This window comes from Danio aesculapii, chromosome 8 (assembly GCF_903798145.1).
Source record: "Danio aesculapii chromosome 8, fDanAes4.1, whole genome shotgun sequence".
NCBI lineage: Eukaryota > Metazoa > Chordata > Actinopteri > Cypriniformes > Danionidae > Danio > Danio aesculapii.
This window is the reverse complement of record NC_079442.1, coordinates 43616659-43638882: the sequence shown is the minus strand read 5'-3', so window position 1 is coordinate 43638882 and position 22224 is coordinate 43616659. Positions and strand designations below refer to the sequence as shown.

Here is a 22224-nt window from a genome sequence, read left to right as displayed (position 1 = left end):
TCAAATAGACTATTACAATTTTCATTACAAGCGATACAACTTCCAATACGTATCGTACGAATTAGCCACTAAACTGACAAAACGTAAAATACTTACGTTTTCTCGTGAGATCAGGCTGGTTTTAACATACCTCTAATAGAAGGCAAAAAGGTACCAATAGAGACCCAATTGACCAATACAGTTTCCATTAAAAGCAATACATTTTCAAATATATCCATTAAGGTTTCTATGATTGTTTTTTTCTTTATTGTGTGTGCTTTTGTATTGCCTTCTGATTATAAACATTAGGAATAAGTAGATGAACTTTTATTTTTAATAACGATACAGACCACATATGTAAGAACTTGGTCCTTTGTTGTTGTTTTTTTAAGTATTTATGCATCATGCATATATTTTCTTTATTAACTGCTGATCTAGCTCACTAACACTAACAAACAATAGAACATTCAAAGATCATGAAGCATTGAAAGGTTAATAAGCATTGGTGTTGTACAAATCTATACCTGCTTCCTGCCCTCCTTGTGCACCTGAGGCTATCTGCCAATGCCAAAATCTGGACATTTACCAGTTGGAAATGAAATTAGCTGCCCAGGCCGATGTGGATTAGTCCTGGGAGCACAGTGTGAAATGGGGGTCTGACAAATAAGCGACACTAAAGAGGGTTTAGGATATTGTTATAGAGCCCAATATAATGTAGAGAGCCCTGATTTGGATGATTTATGTGACAGGCCACTTTCTGAGGGTGGTTTCATGTTTTTTGATCGCTGGAGAGATGGTAAAAGTATGTTTACATGTACAGCTATGGAAAAAAATGTAGAGACCATTTGAAAATTCTCAGTTTCTGTAGATTTATTAGGTGTGGGTTTGAATAGATTGATGGTATTTGCTTAATTCTATGAAGTGTTTTAATTTGTTGTAGTTTAAAAATGCTTCTAAAAACATTGTTAAAGTGTTATGTTTTAGACAACACAACACTTTAACAATGTTGTTTGAAGCATTTTTAATTTAAACTATAACAAATGAAAACACTTCATTGAATTAAGCAAATACAATCAATACCATTAAACTATATATATATATATATATATATATATATATATATATATATAGAGAGAGAGAGAGAGAGAGAGAGAGAGAGAGAGAGAGAGAGAGAGAGAGAGAGAGAGAGTTTAAGTCAGAATTATTAGCCCCCCTGAATTACTTTTTTTTCCCCATAATTTCTGTTTAACTGAGAGATTGGTTCAACAACATTTCTAAAAATAATAGTTTTAATAACTCAATTCTAATAACTGATTTATTTTATCTTTGCCATGATGACAGTACATAATATTTGATTAGATATTTTTCATAATTTTGACTTTAAAATAGATTTTTTTTAAAATTGATAATGCTTTTAATATAGCTGAAATAAAACAAATAAGACATCCCCTGAAGAAAAAAATATTATCAGACATACTGTGAAAATTTCCTTGCTCTGTTAAACATCATTTGGGAAATATTTTTTTAAAATAATAAAAGGGGAGCTAATAATTCTGACCTCAACTGTGTGTATATATTCATATAACATGAAATAACTGAACATAAAACATAAGAGGCTGAGAAAAATGCTCATTGTAGAAGAAAATTCCACATGGCGCTTAGAGGTTTTTGCATCTGAACTCTTCATATATATATATAATTATATAAAATGCACTTCAATCTGAATACTAGACTAAAATCTTGAAAAATATTTAGAAAAATATTTTGTACTGTCATCATGGCAAAGATAAAAGAAATCAGTTATTAGAAATTAGATATTAAAACCTTTAAGTTTAGAAATGTGTTGAAAAAATCTTTTCTCCAGTAAACAGAAATTAGGGAAAAATATACTGAGTGGCTATATTAGTATAGTATAATATATAAGTATAAATAAAAGCATTTTCTAGGTAATAGTCTAATTAATTTAAATGAATGTTATTTATTTATTCATTTAAAGTTTTACAATTTCATTTTGTATATACACTATAATATGCATATAAACAATATTGGCCGATATATTGATATCAGTGTTTTTTAGAGCTCGATATTTACATTACACTGAACTTAACTTCAACTCTGAAAACTGGACTGAACCAGCTTCAGTCTACTAGAACTTCATCTATGTTAAGATCTAATTAAATTCAATAAAATTGCAGATTAATTAAAAATGACAGATGGTTTAGCTAGCAGTTTCATTATTTGTTTTTGGAATTGTAAAATTTCTGAATGAAAAAACGTCTGAATTTCTAAAAATGTCTGAATGAAAAAAGTTTTTACAACCAAATGTTTTCACTGCATTCAGTTTAAAGGATTTCTTTTTATATTTCTCAAGTACTGAGAACAAGGACATTTTCAAAGTATTTAGTTTCTTTTTTTTCCTGAAATTTCTTGTTTCTTTTAGTTTGACTGGAATAAAAGCAGATATAAATACATGTTTTAAACGTTTAAAAAAAATCTCTCTCCATTAAACAGCATTTGGCAGACATTTGAAAAAGAATTTAAAAAATCAGCTGTACAGTATATTTCTACATTTCAAACATTCATTCATTTTTTTTCCGCTTAGTCCCTTTATTAATCTGGGATCATCACAGTGGAATGAACCGCCAATGTTTTATGCAGCGGATGCCCTTCCAACTGCAAACCATCACTGGGAAACATCCATACACACTCATTCACACACATACACTATGAACGATTAAGCTTACCTAATTCACCTACAGTTGAAGTCAGAATTATTAGCCCCCCGTTTATATTTTTCCCCAATTTCTGTTTAATTAGAGAAGATTTTTTTCAACACATTTCTAAACATAATAGTTTTAATAACTCATTTCTCATAACTGATTTATTTTTATCTTTGCCATAATGACAGATAATCATTTTTTGACTGGATATTTTTCAAGACACTTACAGCTTAAAGTGACATTTAAAGTCTTAACTAGGTTAACTAGGCAGGTTAGGGGTAATTAGGCAAGTTATTGTATAATGATGGTTTGTTCTGTAGACTATCGAAAACAAATGCATAAAGGGGCTAATAATTTTGACCTTAAAATGACTTTTAAAAAATGTAAAACTGTTTTTATTCTAGCCAAAATAAAACAAATAAGACTTTCTCCTGAAGAAAAAATATTATCAGACAGACTGTGAAAATTTCCTTGCTCTGTTAAACATCATTTGGGAAATATAAAAAAAAAATTCAAAGGGGGGCTAATAATTCTTACTTACACATAATAATTCTTATACCACGTTTATTACACTTGTTTGATAAACCAGAGCACCCGAAGGAAACCCACGCGAACACGGGGAGAACATGCAAACTCCACACAGAAATGCCAACTGACCCAGCCGGGGCTCGAACCAGCGACCTTCTTGCTGTAAGGCCACCGTGCTGCCCAGACATCTGAAACAGTAAAGCATAATGCTTACAACCTCACTGTTTGATTCCCAGGTAATGCCTTAAAAATGATAAAACATAAGCTTTGAATGCAATTTAAATAGTATTTGATGAAATTCTCAAAGGAAACATATCCACGTTTAGATTAGCATATTGTCCGTATTCTTGAAGGGAGTGTTCAGACAGTTTCGGTCTGCTGGAGCAGGAGGCAGGTACAGCATATAAGTGCAGAACATCAAGACCGCTGTAAAAACAAATATTGGTTTAATTTACGCCACCCGCAGATCGGTCTCCTGTGAAGGGATGAAACATGACGTGAATGTGAATGTGTCGCATGATGATTGCGTTCTCTCTCTCTTTGTCTTTTGTTGTGTTGTCAGTGACTGATCTGAAATTCACAGTGCACCTCTGAGAAATGTGTATCGCACCAGGAACCTTTCAGAAACATCACAAAATGACATTTCAAAAGTGCTGCTGTCTCTGCGTAAAGCTCTGAATAATTGTGCTTTGAGCGTTTTGTGCCTCCCCGTCCAAGCTGCCGTGGAGGGTTTTGCAGTAGTAGCAACACTTTTTGCACATTTCTCTATATTTTGAGATAGGGATGAGCTGTACCAGCTATGAAACTGAATTTCAAAACTCTTGCTAGTTGCAGTTTTTTTCTATCAATTCATTTCTTGGGGTAGTTTGTTTATTGTAATATAGTCCTTTTTCTTAGAATGCAAAATTTCCCATTATGCTTTGCGTGTATGCGTAACGAGGATGCTTCGAACTTCTGCTCAGCAGCTTGATGCTTATAAAGAGTCACAATTGAACAGCTTTGAAACAATAGTTTTAATCTATTTTACTTACTTTTAACGTCTTTAAACTAATACTGCTGTCGATCAGCGCCACCTCCTGGACTGATCATTTACTGCTGCAAGGCATTTTCCCCTCATTGACTACGTTTACATGGACATCAGTAATAAAATTATTTGCCTAAATATAATTAAGACAATAATAAGATTAAGGCGTTTACATGAGTTGCTTTTTGAATGTTCCTTTACATATTATAACACATAATTCGATTAACGGCATTGCGTCACCGTGCGATCCGCATTTCCTCTGGAGTTTCATGTCATTTCGGTTGTTTCACTTTTAATTTTTCAACTTTAACTGCAGTTTGACACTTTCACTTTCATTCAGGAACATTTCATGCATGCCCCAAAACAGCTGAACGTTTTTAATATTTTTGCGGCAGATGGACGCGAGTCGCTTTCTGTATATCCAAAACCAAAAGATTCAGTAAAAGAAGAACGACCACGATGTGCGTATGTCTTTCCATTTTGGCACTTTGCTTTCATGGCCGTCACTTAGCAACAGCAGTACGCACAACAGCAGCTCGATGACGCAAGCTTATCGGGGTTCAGGAGGAAAAAAACAGTGTGAACACAAATCAAACGAGAAGGTGGCAAGGGGGGGGACAATTGTACTTGGGTACGGTCCAGTCAATTAAACCAATTGTGAAAGCACCCTAAAAGTGAATTAAAATCGATTAAATTAAAAATATTACAGATGGTTTAGCTAGCACTCTTTCGGTCTTTGTTTTTGTTTTCATTTTCTTTTTGGCTTAGTGCCTTTATTATTCTGGGGCCACCACAGCGGAATGAACCGTCAACTTATCCAGCATACGTTTTGCGCAGCGAATCTCCTTCCAGCTGCAACCCATCACTGGGAAACATCCGCACACACTCATTCACTCACACACATTCACTGCGGTCAATTTTAGCACACCCAATTCACATGTACCACATGTCTTTGGCCAACATGGGGAGAACATGCAATCTCCACACAGAAATGCCAACTGACCCAGCCGAGGCTCGAACCAGCAACCTTCTTGCTGTGAGGCAAATGTGCTACCCACTTTGAAAAAAACTATTAACCTGAATACTGGTATCTTGCAAAATAACTATAAAAAATATGTAACGTCATCACAAAAAGGCTAAAGAAATTTGTTTATTATAAATTAGTTATTAAAACAATTGTTTATATGTTCAAAATATTAAGTTCTCTCCATTAAACACCACTAGAGAAATATTTTAACACTAGAGAAAAACATTTACATAAGAGCTAATACTGTACTATATGTAATTCATCTATGATACATGCAACAGATTTTTACAATATATGCTTTTTGTGAACACAAATATGAAGTTTACACACAGCCGGTTGCAGTTGTTTTTGGTATATTCTAGAAACGTGAAGTAAATTCACTGTTTATGAACACAGTCAGTTTTTAAACTACATTTATTTTTGCTAATGTCATCCAGGAATTGCATGCACATAGAAAATGTACACATTGTGCGCAGGATGCATACTGCAAAAAAATGTATGAGTAATATAATGTCTTACCATTCCAAGCACATCTATAGTGTTTCCTCGCAGAGATTTATGGGTTACATCTTAACCATGACCACCTCTGTAAATTAGTTAACTGTCATGCAGTATGTAGGAGGACAGCGGTGATTATGACTGCAGCAGTACTGCGGTGTGTGTGTGTGTGTTTGTGAGAAACACATCACCTTAATAGCATTCTGCATTTCTGTGCTGGTGTATTCTGCTATTAAAAATGTGTAATGGGTTGTATTAGGGGTCTTAAAGAGCCCCCGGGGGCCTCGGAGATGAGCTTTGGAGCCTTGCGAATTGAAATACGTGTGCACTTTTCCAAACTAATTTACTCAATTACATTAAATGTGACTGCAAAAGAGATTCTGAGCAAGCATTGGTCGTTAAATCAGCATAATCATATTCAGACAAATTCTCATTGTCTCTCTCTCTCTGTCTCACACACTGATGGACGCTGGTGTTTGTTGCAGGTATGGAGACATGGTGCCAAACACCATCGCCGGAAAGATCTTCGGCTCTATCTGCTCTCTCAGCGGTGTGCTGGTTATTGCTCTTCCTGTTCCCGTCATCGTGTCCAACTTCAGCCGAATCTACCATCAGAATCAAAGAGCAGACAAGATGCGAGCCCAGCAGGTATCAAAGAACCCTTTTCTTCTCTATTGTCTTGTTTTTATTGAAAACTATTTCATCTGTTTGCTGTTTCTTGCTTATTTGAGAGAACTTGTGTTCTTCTAAGGGTGTATTCACATTTGGCAGGTCTGTTTAGATTAATGCAGAGTTCTAACTCTAAGTTTTAAGTATACATTTAAACATCATAGGCTCATTCTGAAAACGTGCCCCCGTATACATTTCTGGCGATCTTGTAATATGTAACCAGAGCTACGTATGGCTGCATTTCATCTTTAAAATGAACTATACGAGGCGGTATGACGCCGTTCCTTTTCTTGCTTACCAGCTGTCCACTTACCTCCGTATGGATGTTTTTTTTATTTCGCTGTTACCAGTTTGTCCGGTAACTCGACATGTACGTCGACAGACTTGAGACATGCATAGCAGAGTTCACCGCAACAACTGAGTCAGGTGAAGAACGGTTCTAGAAAGCCGGTAAGACAAAAACAAAAGCTAAAAATTTTAATAAACAGGTAAATTACAGGGTGAGAATGTGGTAAAATCTGATAACGAGGTAAAAATCAGGCGAGAGCTTTTCTTTTTCTGGATTGCTTTTTTGCAGTTGGGTTTAGGGAAGTGGGTGTGTGGGTCAATAGTGCTTTTAAAAACACTATTGGTTGGGCATAGGGAAAGGGGAGGGTGGGGTCATCAGACAGTTGGTCAGTCAGTCAACAGCGGCCTCTGGTGGATTTATGCGAGAACAGCAGGCATAAATGGCACTTGCGAGAGAAATTTGAGATCTGAAAAAGCGTACACAGCGGCCTCTGGTGGATTTGCGAAAACAAAAACTGCAAAAAAAACATGTCTCCTGGGACATGTTTTGCTCTCTTCAGAAATGTATATAGGGGCACGTAATCAGAATGAGCCTGGGTTGACTTTAACTGTTAAAAGCTATTACTAATTTCTTACTAGTTAATTAGTTAAATTAGTATTAATTCAATATGAGTAACTAATGAAGTTATGGTAATCAGTAACCTTTTGTAAAGCTGCTTTGAAACTATCATTATTGTGAAAAGCGCTATACAAATAGACTTGAATTGAATTGAGTTCACACTGCATTGTTTTCTAACTCGCCCAGTCGCTGTTGTTTTCACATTGCATGACTGTGCCTGCGTCTGAAACCGCCTACTACTCAGTAGGTACTGCATTTAAATTTAAACGTACTATTCTGCCGTTAGAAAAGTACGTTTTATACTGTATGATTGTGAAAAGTATGAATGGAATTCGGACGTACTACATCCGCCATTTTGTCATGGTCAAGTGACCTACCTGCGTCAGTTGCGTCGCTTTACTCCCATTCATGAATTCGCTAGCGGGGCATCATGGGATGCACACTCCAGAATATCGCCAGAAGTAGTAAGTCAGCCGGGTATTCAGACATACTGCTCGGCTCGCATACTGATTTTAGCGTACTGTATAGTATGGAAGTATTCGATTTCGGACGCAGCCCGAGTGACATGTTTACTTTGTGCATTGTATCATTGACAGGATGTTAAACACTGCATGACTTTATTATCGGAGGCATCTCCAACAACTCTGTCTGGCTTGCAAACTACATTTCACAAACAAACACACGCCAGAAGTGTAAGCCCAGAGAAAATCTAGAGACATTTTTTGCTATTTCTGCACAGAAATGTGTAAAAAATCTGCAGATTTATGCAAAAAGTTTTTGATTGTATAGGAGCTAAAAACTTAACACATTAAATAAATAAAATCTAGATTTTATTTATTTTAATTCTAAATTTAGGGTTAACAATACAAATCCAATTTGAACCAGTAGAACTAGTATAAAAAAATAAAAAAATATTACTAGACAAATCATATTGTTCATAAATCATCTGAACATTCTTTCATTAGTTCATTTTCCTTCAGCTTAGTCCCTTTATTCATCAGGGGTCACCACAGCGGAATGAACCGCCGACTTATCCAGAATATGTTTTACACAGCGGATGCCCCTCCAGCTGCAACCCAGTATTGGAAAACATCCACACACACTCATTCACACACATACACTATGGCCAATTTAGTTTATTCAATTCACCTATCCAATGTCTTTGGACTGTTGGAGAAACCGGATCACTCGAAGGAAACCCACGACACAAGGCGAGAACATGCAAACTTCACACAGAAATGCCAACTGGCCCAGATGGGACTCGAACCAGCAACCTTCTTGCTGTGAAGTGACAGTGCTAACCACTGAGCCACTGTGTCACCATCATCTGAACATTTGTACACAATACAGTAATATTACTGAAATTAACATAAAAATTAGATAGATAGATAGATAGATAGATAGATAGATAGATAGATAGATAGATAGATAGATAGATAGATAGATAGATAGATAGATAGATAGATAGATAGATAGATAGATAGATAGATAGATAGATAGATAGATAGATAGATAGATAGATAGATAGATAGATAGATAGATAGATAGATTGATTGATTGATTGATTGATTGATTAATGGGATCATGTTAAACAAATACATCAAAAAGACATGCGTGCTCCTGTTAAAGTTTTCCCAAACTTTCCTCCATTTCTTGGGTCCAAAATGGCTGAGAAAGAGCCTTTCTTGTAACTCAATCCATGTTTTTTGATAATGTCGTCATTTGAGTAAGTGTGAACAAGCATACCGAGACCATTAAAAAACTGGGTCTTGGTCTACTTCCAAGCAAACTCTGGTTCTGTTCAAGAGAAATAAGAGTGCAGAACAGACCAACGACATCTAAATGAACCAAAAACAGGACAAAAGGACAGTGGGTTCATGCATACCTGATTTTCTTTGATGGTCTCAAAGTTGTACATCTTAAATGCATTTCCTTTCAGCAGATCATCATGTGCATGTGTGATGATGGAGGATATAAGCTTTCATGAGTTCTCTGATGACTGTTAGCTAATAAAAATCCTGATGATGGCAAGTGTTTGCCAAAACGCAGAGGCAAAGATTTAAGGAATAGCCTTGTTAATAAAGGCTTTTTAATATTTTTTCCAAATTTTTCAAGTGCCTTGGACTTACTTTTGCTGTTTATTCTGATGAATCCCTCACCCAAAGGGCACAGACACATTATTGAAGCAACCTCTGAGCACTTTTTGTTTGATTTTGAACTAATAAAAATGATTTTGTTTTGTACAGTATCTTTAGGCTTGGTCTTAAAATGACAGTGTGAACCTTACAGTGCATCCGGAAAGTGTTCATAGCGCTTCAGTTTTTCCACATTTTTTATGTTACAGCCTTATTCCAAAATGGATTAAATTCAATTATTTCATCAATATTCTACACACAATACCCCATAATGACAATGTGAAAAAAGATTTTTTGAAATTGTTGCAAATTTATTCAAAATAAAAAACCTGAAAAATCACATGTACAGAAGTATTCACAGCCTTTGCCGTGAAGCTCTAAATTGAGCTCAGGTACATTCTGTTTCCACTGATCATTCTTGTGATGTTTCAGCAGCTTAATTGGAGTTCACCTGTGGTAAATGCAGTAGACTGGACATGATTTGAAAAGGCATACACCCGTCTATATAAGGTTCCAGGCTTGACAGTGCATGTCAAAGCACAAACCAAGCATGAAGACAAAGGAATTGTCTGTGTCTGAGCTCCAGCGTTTTTCTGTGGAGAGAGGAGAAGCTTACAGAAGGACAACCATCTGTGCAGCAATCTACCAATCAGGCCTGTATGGTAGACAAGCCACTCCCCATCAGGAATTTGCCAATAGGCATCTGAAGGACTCTCAGACCATAAGAAACTAAATTCTCTGGTCTGATGATACTAAAATTGAGCTCTTTGGAGTAAATGCCAGGCGTTACGTTTGGAAAAAAACAGGCACCGCCCATCACCAGGCTAATACCATCCCTACAGTGTAGCATTGTGGAGGCAGCATCATGCTTTGTTGATGTTTTTCAACCTCAGGAACTGGAGGACTAGTCAGGATGAAGGAAAAATATTAATGGAGTGGCTTCACAACAACTCGGTGAATGTCCTTGAGTGGCCCAGCCAGAGCCCAGACCTAAATCCTATTGAACATCTCTGGAGAGATCTAAAAATGACTGCACACCATCGCTTCCCATCCAACCTCATAGAGCTTGAGAAGTACTGCAAAGAGTAATGTGCAAAAATTCCCAAAGACATGTGTGCCAAGCTTGTGGCATCATATTCAAAAAGACTTGTGGCTGTAATTGCTGCCAAAGGTGCATTAACAGAGTATTGAGCAAAGGCTGTGAATACTTATGTTCATGTGATATTTCAGGTTTTTTATTTTTATTTTTTTATAAATTTGCAACAATTTCAAAAACATTTTTTTCACATTGTCATTATGGGGTATTGTGTGTAGAACTTTGGGGAAATAAATGAATTTAATCCATTTTGGAATAAGACTGTAAAATAAAAAATATGGAAAAAAGTGAAGCGCAATGTATACTTTTTTTCATGTTTTGGTTTAGATCAAATGACATAAATACAAGTATGAACACAGTTGAGAACGGCAAAGCTTTTTTTTTTAAAGAAATATCCCCAATAATGACTCAATTTGAAAATTTATATTTAAAGGTTTGTTCTTTTACACTTTATAGCCTGATATAATTTTTTCTAGTTTTGTATAAAGTCTTTCTAAATAGTCTTTATTGTTTTTCACATATTAGTAATCATGCTTTTATGATCATTTACAGTATTTATACCATATTTTCTTATTATCATTTCTGTAACACTTTAGTTTAATTCAAGGTCACAATTTAATATTTACTACTTGCTTATTACTTGCATGTTAATGAGATATTAACTGTTCATTAGCAGTTATAAAGTATGATCTTATTCTGCATCCCTAATCCTACCAAAAAACCTAAACCTATGTTCTACCTTACTAACTATTAATTAACAGCTAATTAGTAGTTTATTAAGCTAATGGTGTTAGGTAATGGTTTGTTAATACTGTGAATTGTGACCTAAACTAAAGTGTTACCAATATTTCTTTCTTTCTTTCTTTCTTTCTTTCTTTCTTTCTTTCTTTCTTTCTTTCTTTCTTTCTTTCTTTCTTTTTTCTTTTTTTCTTCCTTTCTTTCTTTCTTTCTTTCTTTTTCTTTTGTTCATCACATGCATTACTTTAACCTGTATTTTTATTTAATTGTGCTAAAAATATATAATAAATGCTAAATATATGCTAAAAAACAACTACTAGTATATTGTAATTTGACATCGTTTTATAGAAATTGTGCTATCAGAGTTGCGTGTGTTTGATAGAGTGCATAGACCTGTGGTAACTGTGTAATGACTGTGTGTTTGAATCTGGTTTTGCAAAAAACTAGCCAAAAGATCCCAAAACAGCATGAAACTACGTTATGATGTAACTAAACAGCCTCATTGGCATCCTTAATGCTCTGAGTTGTTGTAGTTGTATGTGAGGCAAGTGCTGACACGATCGATTCAGATAATTCTCTTCTGTTTTACAGAAAGTTCGACTTGCCAGAATTCGCTTGGCCAAGAAGGGAACCACCAACGCCTTCCTACAGTATAAAGAAGACGGAGGATTTCATGTGAGATTAATAATCATTTTATTTGAATTAAGTTCTGTTTTGCACACAGTGTGGTGAACCATGAACTGGAAGCTGCTGAGGCTTTTATTTTGGTATGATGTATTTCCAACACAGAAGAATATTAAGTAGGGAGTGGTGTTTATTTTTGAGCTCCACCTCTCGTTTTTATTGGCAGTGAAATAATTGGTGGGGCATGGCTAAGCTTATTTCACGCCAAAATGTCAAACTGGCATCAGAGAAGGAAGCTAAGTTGCATTGTGCATACTGTATGTAAACTCATTTGTTAATTTAGGCTCAACAACAATGCTTTTGTAAAAAAAAAAAAAAAAAAAAAAAAATACATATTTCAGTGTATTTTTTGATGGGCCAAAAATTATGGGCCAGTTTCTTTTTATTGGGCCAAAAAAGTACTGATATTTTAGTGAGATAAAAAGAAAAAGAAAAAGTCTAAAGCGCATGGCACAAACGCATTAAGAGCATGTCCGAATCCACTTTTGCTATCTTAAAGGGGTGATACACAGTGTGTTTTAAGGCTTTTTAAACCCACCATTATTTATTGCCCCGTGACTTGTTTTTTATTCTGTTGAAGACATAGGAAGATACTGTAAATTAAAGAATGATGAAAACCTGTAACTGTTGACTTCCATAGTATTTGTTTTTTTTACTATGGATGTAAATTGTTACAGGTTTTCAATATTCTGCAAAAAAACCTTCTTTTGTGTTCAATAGAAATAAAAAAATAGAACTGGTTTGGAACAGTGTCAGGTTTTTCTTTTTAAAGGAAATTATCCCTTTAAAACCACTCCTTTCTTGTTAAAATGACAAGGCTTCTCCTGTTACTTGTATAAAAAACACACACACACATTGATTTGAAACAACATGGTGAATATAAGACAGAGTTTTTTTATTTTATTTTGAAGGGAAACTCTGCAGGATTAAAGTTTTTATCAATCTCACATGCTGCTTCACTGAGAACATCCAAGCAAGAAGTAGTTGTCTTTAAAAGATAGAGTTTTGTAGCATTGGGGGAATTCAGCAGGGACGATTAACATTTGAATATGTGAGGCGAGGGGAAAATAGACAGTAATATTTGTGTGTGTTCTGGGAAGAAGGAACCACTAAGTGTTCTACGGTTAGTGCTGTGTCCACTCGCACAGCGTGTAATAGATGCCTCAATGATTCTCCACAAGAAATGTTTGATATCGGATCTTCCATAATAAGGTCATTTTCTGTTTAGAGGCTAGTAGTACAGTAACATCTCGCTTGACAGCAGATTTAAGAATGAAAAATGCATCCTGTACAATACGGTACTGGCCTAGTTGCTGAATAGATTTAGATTTTTATGAGCATGTAGTTTGTTTAAAAGCAGTGGTGTAAAGTAACAAATTACAAATATTTCGATTACTGTAATTGAGTAGTTTTTCTCAGGAATTGTAATTTTCTAACTAGTTTTAAAAAAGGTGTACTTTTATTTTCTCTTAAGTACATTTTTAGTGCTGTATCAATACATTTACTCCACTATTTTCCTTCTACCTGCAGTCACTACTTGATTTCTTTCTTGTCTATGGTGATTGGCTAAAGTAGAACAATCAGTCCTGTTGTTTCTGTCAAATAAAATCAAACATAGAAAGTAAATCGCATCATAATGAACTACCTCAAGACATGGGCGCTTCATAAATGCAACAAACATTTTGGAAGCATTAAAAGTGTCCAAGAAGATATTCATAATCATTACCCAGAGACTTTTTATAGACTGCATGTCACTTATAAGAAAAAAAGGATGTCAACTGTATGATGACTGAAATCACTAAACAGCCTCGCTAAATGGAACAGATGAAGAATGGAAGAAAGGGGCGAATAAGGGAAGGAACAAACTAATAAAGGAAGGATTCAAGGAAGGACTGAACAAACAAAGAAAGGAAGGAACGAACGAACAAACGAATAAATGAATAAACAAAGGACCCAATGAAGGAAGGAACAAAAATATGAATGAACGAACAAATGAATCAGCGAACGAGTGAAGGGAGGATCGAAGGAAGGAACAAATGAATGAAGGAAGGATTCAAGGAAGGACTGAAAAAACGAAGGAAGAAAGGGATGAACGAACAAACAAACAAATGAAAGAATGAACAAAGGACCTAATGAAGGAAGGAATAAAAATATGATCGAATGAATGAGTGAATGAATGAAGGGCGGAATAAAGAAAGGAACCAATGAATGAAGGAAGGATTTAAGGAAGGACTGACCAAACGAAGGAAGGAATGAATGAACAAATAAATGAATGAACAAAGGACCCAATGAAGGAAAGAACAAAAATATGAATGAACGAACAAATGAAGGGAGGGACAAAGGAAGGAACAAATGAATGATGGGAGTATTCAAGGAAGGACTGAACAAACGAAGGAAGGAAGGAATTAACAAACGAACGAATGAATGAATGAACATAGGACCTAATGAAGGTAGAAACAAAACATGAACAAAAGAATGAATAAATGAGTGAAAGAATGAAGGGAGAAATGAAGGAACAAATGAATGAAGGAAGGAATGAACAAAGGACCCAATGTAAGAATGAACAAAAATATGAACGAACGAACAAATGAATGAGCGAATGAATGAAGAAAGGAAGAAATGAACAAACAAATGAATGAATGAAAAAGTACCCAATGAAAATAGGAACAAAAAATGTAAATGAACGAACAAATGAATGAGTGAACAAATAAAGGGAGGAGCGAAAAAATGAAGGAAGGATTTAAGGAAGGACTGAACACACGAATGAATGAATGAATGAATGAGTGAATGAAGGAAGGAAGGAACAAACTAATGAATGAACAAATGACCTATGATGGGAGGAACAAAAATATGAACGAACGAACAAATAAATGAGCAAACGAATGAAGGGAGGAATGAAGGAAGGAACAAATGAATGAATGAATGAAGGAAGGATTCAAGGAAGGACTGAACAAATGAAGGAAGATCAGTAAATGCGCTACAGAATGCTACGTTTACACATTCCTGCACAAACTGTATGTAAACACATCAACTTTTCGCAGTGTAATACTATCTACTCTTGAGTTCTTTTAAAAAGGGCCGATTTTACTCATATTTTGAGTAATATTTACAAAAGATACTTTTACTCTACTTGCACTACATTTTTGGCAAGTAACGGTACTTATTTGAGTATGATTTTTCAGTACTCTTTCCACCACTTTTTAATAGTTAGATAAATGGACAGTTCAAACCTAAATGAAAATTGTATATGGGAATTGGGATGGGAGGCCAAATGGGAAAACTAGGTTGCTACCGGAAGTGGTGTTAGTGAGACCAGCAGGGGCGCTCAACCTGCTGTTTGTTTGGAACTTAACACCCTAGTATATTGATGAGCGCCGTCTTTCAGATGAGATGTTAAACCGAGTTTAACCTGGCCAGTTAAACCTGGCTCTCTGTGGTAATTAAAAACCCCAGGATGTCCTTCGAAAAAGAGTAGGGGTTTTACCCGCAGCATTCTGGCCAAATTTGCCAAATTTGTCTTCTCTCCACCAATCAGCTGGTGTGTGGGGTGCGGTTTGGCGCAATATGGCTGCCGTCGTATCATCCAAGTGGATGATGAATACTGGTGGTGGATGAGGAGATTCCCCCCAAAAATGTGTAAAGCACTTTGAGTGTCCAGAAATGCGCTATATAAATGTAAGGAATTCTTAATTATTAGATATATTTTTTATTGACTTTGATATTGGCCAACTGAGAAAAGGGTTTTGTTCATACAGTGAAAGTGTGTAGCTTTATTGTTGACTGCACCCCAATTTTTTTTTCAAAATATATTTTGTTTGTGTGTCTCTTCATGCAAGTGTAGGTGTGAGTGTGTATACCTTGTATTCCTCACATAACATCCCCACAAATATAGCAAAACCAGTCAATTTTGACCTTGTGGGACCTCTTTTGGTCCCCATGAGGAAAACTGCTCATAAATTACACAGAATTAAGTATTTAAAAAATGTTAACATGCAGAATGTTTTCTGTGAGGCTTGGGTTTAGGGATAGGGGATGGAATATGCAGCAACATAACAATCATTATGTCTATGGGAAATCTCTATAAAGACAGCTGTACCAATGTATGTCAGTGCTGTCCATACAATGGAAGTAAATAGGGTCCAATTTCCTTTTAGAATAACTTCAAAATTTGCATAGTCATACAGGTTGGGAATGACCCAAGTATACATTTTATTTATTTCTGTGAAACATTTATTTATTTATTTTAGTCTATACAATGAAAGTGAATTGAGTCCAATGTTGCTTACACCAAGAATATTAAAATGATAGGTTGAGCATGACATTTATACAAAATATACATTTGTTTTCATTAATTTATGACTGATTGACTGAGTAAATTGATATACACTTAACGTTACCATCAACAACTAATAGTTTAGTTCTGTACTATTTATTCATTTTCCTCCGGCTTAGTCCCTGATTGGATTCGTCACAGATGAATGAACCACCAACTATTTCAGCATATGTTTTACTTGGAAACACCCATACACTCACATTCACACGCACTCATACACTACGGTCAATTTTGTTTACCCAATTCAGCTACAGCGCATGTCTTTGGACTGTGGGGAAAACCAAAGCACCCAGAGTAAGCCCACAACAACACAGGGAGAACATGCAAACTCCACACAGAAATGCCAACTGGCCCAGCTGGGACTTGAAACAGCAACCTTCTTGCTGTGAGGCGACAGTGCTAACCACAGAGCTATCATGCTGCCCACTTTTGTACTATGTTCACTGCAACTAATTGTTGTAAATATGGTTATTATCTCCATTATTACCTTCGGTTGTTAAATGCAGTTGTCAGTGCTGTAAATTACCTCATTGTGTGTGTAAAGAACATGATTAAGCACTTTAAAGGTGCACTGACAATCAAATGTAGTATTTTTTATTTGATGTAGGTGTAGCAGAGGCCAGGTAAACCTCAAAAAGGTGCTATGGTCTTTAGCCTTCTTGGTGAAGTAACTGACTCCCATGCAAAAAGTCGGTTCGATCCCAGCTCAGAGCGGGTTGAGTGGTGTAGGACCAGTGGGGTTACATTGATGCCGTGACCTGGATGGGAGTGAGGTTTTAGGCAGGTGAGTGTAACAGACGCCAACTAGTGAAGTGCAGTGCAGGTAATTCTCACTTCTCTGACCTCTAAAGGTGCTCTAGCGACAGATGCTAGAGGCCATGGTCTTTAACCTCCTTGGTTGAGCAAGGAGCGACTTCCATGCGGAAAGTCGCCGGTTCGATCCTAGCTCAGATCAGGTTGGATGGTGTAGGACCGGTGAGGTTACATAGGCTTTAATCTGGCCTGTTTGACTTTCATTCAGTTTAACACAAAAGAAGACACGACACGAGGCTAAATTAATCATTCTCTTTAAAAATATGCATCATTAAAATATTAATCACGACATCTTTGTTCATTAATAACCACACTGCGACAGTCTTAATTCCACCAATTTTCAAAAACAAAATCTATAAAAATTTAGCACAGCACATTAAATCACAGCGGAAAGCAGCGAGAAGAGAATCTGAGCTCCAGCATCAAAGTATTCAGATTCTCAGCGTGACATAAAGGGTCATTAAAGAGCAGCACAGCAGCTCGTAAAAACTACAGTAGAGCATTGGGCTGCCGGCAGAAGCCATTCCTCAGATATTAATGATCACACGCTCGTTTTGATCTCATCAAACAGTGTTACAGTGTGTGTAAAGGTCAGTCATGTGGCCTCTGAATGAATGCCTCGGTCCCACAAGTGTCTTGTAATAACAGCTTTTTCATATGGCCGCTGACATTCAGAGTCAGCTAAACTCTCTTTCAGGGCCGTGCTCGGGGCGCTGTGTCCTTGCTGCGAGGAAATGGCAATTAACAACAGGAAAGACAGGTGATGCCGGACAGGCGGGAGGTGTGGAAGTAATTATGGAGACCCAGGATGCTTGATTTGGCTCTTGTCTTTTCTTCATAAGGTCAGGTTTAGGTGGGAGCAGTTCGGTCAGACCCCCCTGCTGGTGGATGCTGGAACTACACTGTCTAGAGGCCTCAGTAGTTTAGATCAATGGTCTTCAACCACCAGGCCACGGACTGATCAATTGGTACCCGGCCGCACAAGAAATCATTAATTATTTTTGTTTTATTTATTATCTGAGTCTGAACAATCTTTTATTTTGAAAAATCTTTGCCTAAAAAAATGACCGTTTTCTCTTGGTTACATCTCGGTCACTTGAGCGCCCAAATTTAACCCACAAGCAGCAAAATGAGTAAGAAATAGATGTTTTTGGAAAGTTTCTTTGCTAAGGGGAAAAGGCTCAGTGAACAACCAAGGAATAGATCCGCAACCCATGTGTCAACAAATCAGGTGAATCTAGCATGTCTGTGCAAGAAGATCAATTGCTGGACATTGCAAGTGACGGCAGCCTTTTAGGGGTTGTTCGCATGTTGCATCTTTTCCAAAGTTCGCGCAAGTTCGTTATTTCCAATGGAGGTGCGCAGCTTGCACGCGCTCGCGCCTTCCAGACACACCCAATTGAATGAATGCCGCGAGGAGCGCACCACGAGTCATGTGACAAGAACTGACCGTTCAGCTTGTATGATGGACTATGCACATTTTGGCAGACTAATCATCTCAGACAAACACAGAACACCATAAATTTTCTCCATAAATTTTCTCCATAAATAAAACTTGTGTCCGAGTGAAAGCTTGTCATCCTTAGAGAAAACTGTGATGATCCCCTAGCAACCTATGAACCTTCGACCCCATCACAACTAAAAACAAGCAAATAAAGGATAACATTTATGATTGAATAAAACTGCAATGATACATTTGTGTTTATACTGTACCTTGATTGTATAGCCAATGCTGCTGATATGACATTAAAATATAAATAAATAAATAAATCCAAGATTTATTTGGTCAAAATAAGATAAAACAATAAAATTGAAAAAGAATATTATTACAAAATTGAAAAAAATTCTGTTGTAAAATGTTTTGTAATGTCATTTAAAATGCAAATGTATAATTTGTTGCTAAAATCAAACAAACAAAATACTTTTATGATTACTATCAATAAAACCGCAATGTTACCTAATAATTGAGATGTTTAACATTTTGTTTATACTGTACCTAGATTGTATAGTCAAGGCTGCTGATATGACATTAAAACATAAATAAATAAATGAATCTAAGATAGCATTATTTGGTTAAAATCAGATAAAATGGTTAAACTGAAAAAAAATATTATAACAAAATAGCATTTGTTTTTGTTGTAATATGTTTTATCATGTAATTTGAATTCTAAATGGATCATTTGCTGCTAAAATCAAACAAACAAAAGAAATTACTATCAATTACTATTAATTAAACTGTAATGTTACTTAATACTTTGTTAGAAAAGGTTTAACCTAAATACCCTAAGGGTTATTATAAATAACTAAAACTAAAATTTTACTGTAAGTGAAATAAAATTTAATAAAAAAAAAAGCAACATTGCGTTAAATTGATCAGAAGTGACATCTTTAATTCATCAAAGAATAAAAAATAAGCTTTACTGAAAAAACAATGAAATATACTTTCAACAAAATTAAGCAGCACTGCCAAAGCTGTTTAAATCATTTACTGTATAATAATAATGAATGTTTCTTGAGCAGAAAATCAGCACATTAGACTGAAGACTAAATTAATGATGCTGAAAATTCAGCTTTAAATCACATGAATACATAATATATCACACTAATAAAACAGTCAGATTTCACAATATTTCTTGTTTTACTGTATTTTTGATCCAATAAATGCCATATTTGTTAATGGCAGATATATAATTATATATTTATATTTATTCATTCATTCATTCATTCATTTTATTTTCGGCTTAGTTCCAGTATTAATCAGGGGTCGCCACAGCGGAATGAACCGCCAACTTATTTAGAATATGTTTTACGCAGCGGATGCCCTTTCAGATACAACCCATCACTGGGAAAAATCCATACACACCCACTCACACGCATACACTACTACAGTCAATTTAGATATACATATTATATATATATATATATATATATATATAATTTTTTCAAACTATAAGCAGTGTAGTTTTGACCTGGATCTCCTCTCTAAGTCATTTATCACAGTGTGATTCAGCAATCTGTAACATATTTCAACAGCTTTTATTTCTTACTCCAGCGCGTGGATACGCTTAACATCCTCAAATAGCATTTTCTGTGCTGCATTAAGTAATATTAAGTACATTGTTTATTCCAATGGAAACAATCCCTTGCCCTTTTCTAATCCCTGGCTTTATGAGCAAGCCCTGGTTATCATTATTCTGCAGTAATTGCCATCCCAGGGAAAACAAACCTGTTTAAATATCTGTTTCTCTCTGTGGTTTTATGTAATTATTGCACTCGTTGCAGTTCCTCTCGCTCCAGGGTGTGTTTAATGCGCCTGTCGTTGATCGTGTTCCTCCTGTAATACATTCTGAATATAGAGTCTACTTCACGGTTAAGGGTGGAAAATGAAGATATACAGTGTAAATAACAGCGTATGGATTTTCTCATTTGTTTAACATAAATTCAAAGTTGCTTAAAGACCAAGGAGGAATAAAAACGAAGCTGAGGCTTTTCTGAAGAATACGTCAATGGTGCTTGACTGAAATTGCCAACATAATGCTAAAGTTTTGTTTGTGAATATTTTGCTAGGAAGACAGAGGGATTTTTTTGTTTCTTCATTTCCTTCAGTTTTGTCCCTTTATCAGGGGTCGCCACAGCAGAATGAACCGCCAACTTATCCAGCATATGACATCCTCTCAGAAATGGACAACCGCCAGAGTGACGCACAAGAAAAACAAAAGAGAAGCACAAAAAAAATTGTGCGCGATGAAATTGTATGCTTAACAGAGCAAGGGAAATTTAACAGTATTTCTTATAATATTTTTTTTCTTCCGGAGAAAGAACTTATTTAAGTTGAACTTGATTAAAAGATGTATTTCTTTAATTTTTAAAAAGATTTTTAAGGTCAATATTATTAGCTTTTATTAGTTTTTTTCTCAATTGGCTGCACAACAAAATACTGTTGTCCAATGACCTGCCTACTTAACCTAATTAACCCTGGAAAGCCTTTAAAATGCTCTTTAAGATGAATACTAATATCATGCAAAATAATTGGTAAAATATTAGGTACGGTCATCATGGGAAGACAAAATAATTTAGTTATTAGAAAGTAGTTATTAAATCTATTATATTTATTATAATATATTATTATAAATTATTTATTTTAAAAAATCTTCTTTCCATCAAAAATTACTTTAAAGATTTTTGAAAGAATAACATTTTTACAGGAGGGCTAATAATTTTGCTTTCATCTATAAATAGCACTTCTTTTGCTGTCATTTACCTGGCTTGTTGCACATGCAATTTATGATCCTCTGTAAACTAATAGCATTCAGCAGCAAGTCTAGCTCCACCCTTAATTTTACTGTACCTTTAAAAAGGGTCACAAATTTTTTGATAGTATTTTTGATAGTGGAAACGGAAATATGTACTGTACTGTACCAATTCATACAGAACCTCTCAGTGGTATGAGTTATTACAAACCTCACCAACAATGACAAGCCAATCTAAAAAACACCCTAGCAACAATTCACTACAAATGAGTTCATGGTCTGAACGTGTACTTTGTGTACAATGAATTTGAATTCCAGCTAAACCAAAATCATCAGAAATTTCAAATGTTGGGAACGTTAATATCCCGGACGAGCCCCCAAAATGTTACAACCTCTGGGTAGTCTAGGGGAGTGAGGATTTGGTTAAAACAGAAAATTGTGCTCCAAATGACAGACAGACAACAATAACTTGACAATTGTATACCTACGTGTTGAGATGTATGTCACATGACCTACCAGTCTTTCTAACCTCAATAACAAACACGAGGGTAGAGAAGGAATTGTAGGAAGAACAGACAGCAACAAAATTCAAACAACAACAACAACAACAAGGCTAAATTAAATTAAATTAAACAAGGTAAGCAATATAAACAAACGGAGATGTCAAAACTATCAAAAATACTAGCAACAAGCAAAAATGCAAACCATCAAAGTGACCCAAAAGACTGTCAAATTGCTGTAATAAAGACTTTTTGACCCTTTGATGCACAAGCTATAAAAACCCCTTCTATGATGCACAAGCTATAAAAACCCCTTCTAATGC

At 35.5% G+C, this 22224-nt stretch overlaps 1 protein-coding gene across 1 annotated transcript in view; it reads left to right on the top strand.

Annotated features, from left to right (window-relative positions):
- Positions 1 to 22224, top strand: part of kcnd1 (potassium voltage-gated channel, Shal-related subfamily, member 1) — a 126353-nt gene that overhangs the window by 89568 nt on the left and 14561 nt on the right. The window contains exons 2-3 of the mRNA XM_056464032.1: positions 6262 to 6424; positions 11913 to 11996. Of these exons, the coding sequence (XP_056320007.1) occupies positions 6262 to 6424; positions 11913 to 11996 (247 nt within the window). The remainder of the gene's footprint in view (positions 1 to 6261; positions 6425 to 11912; positions 11997 to 22224) is intronic.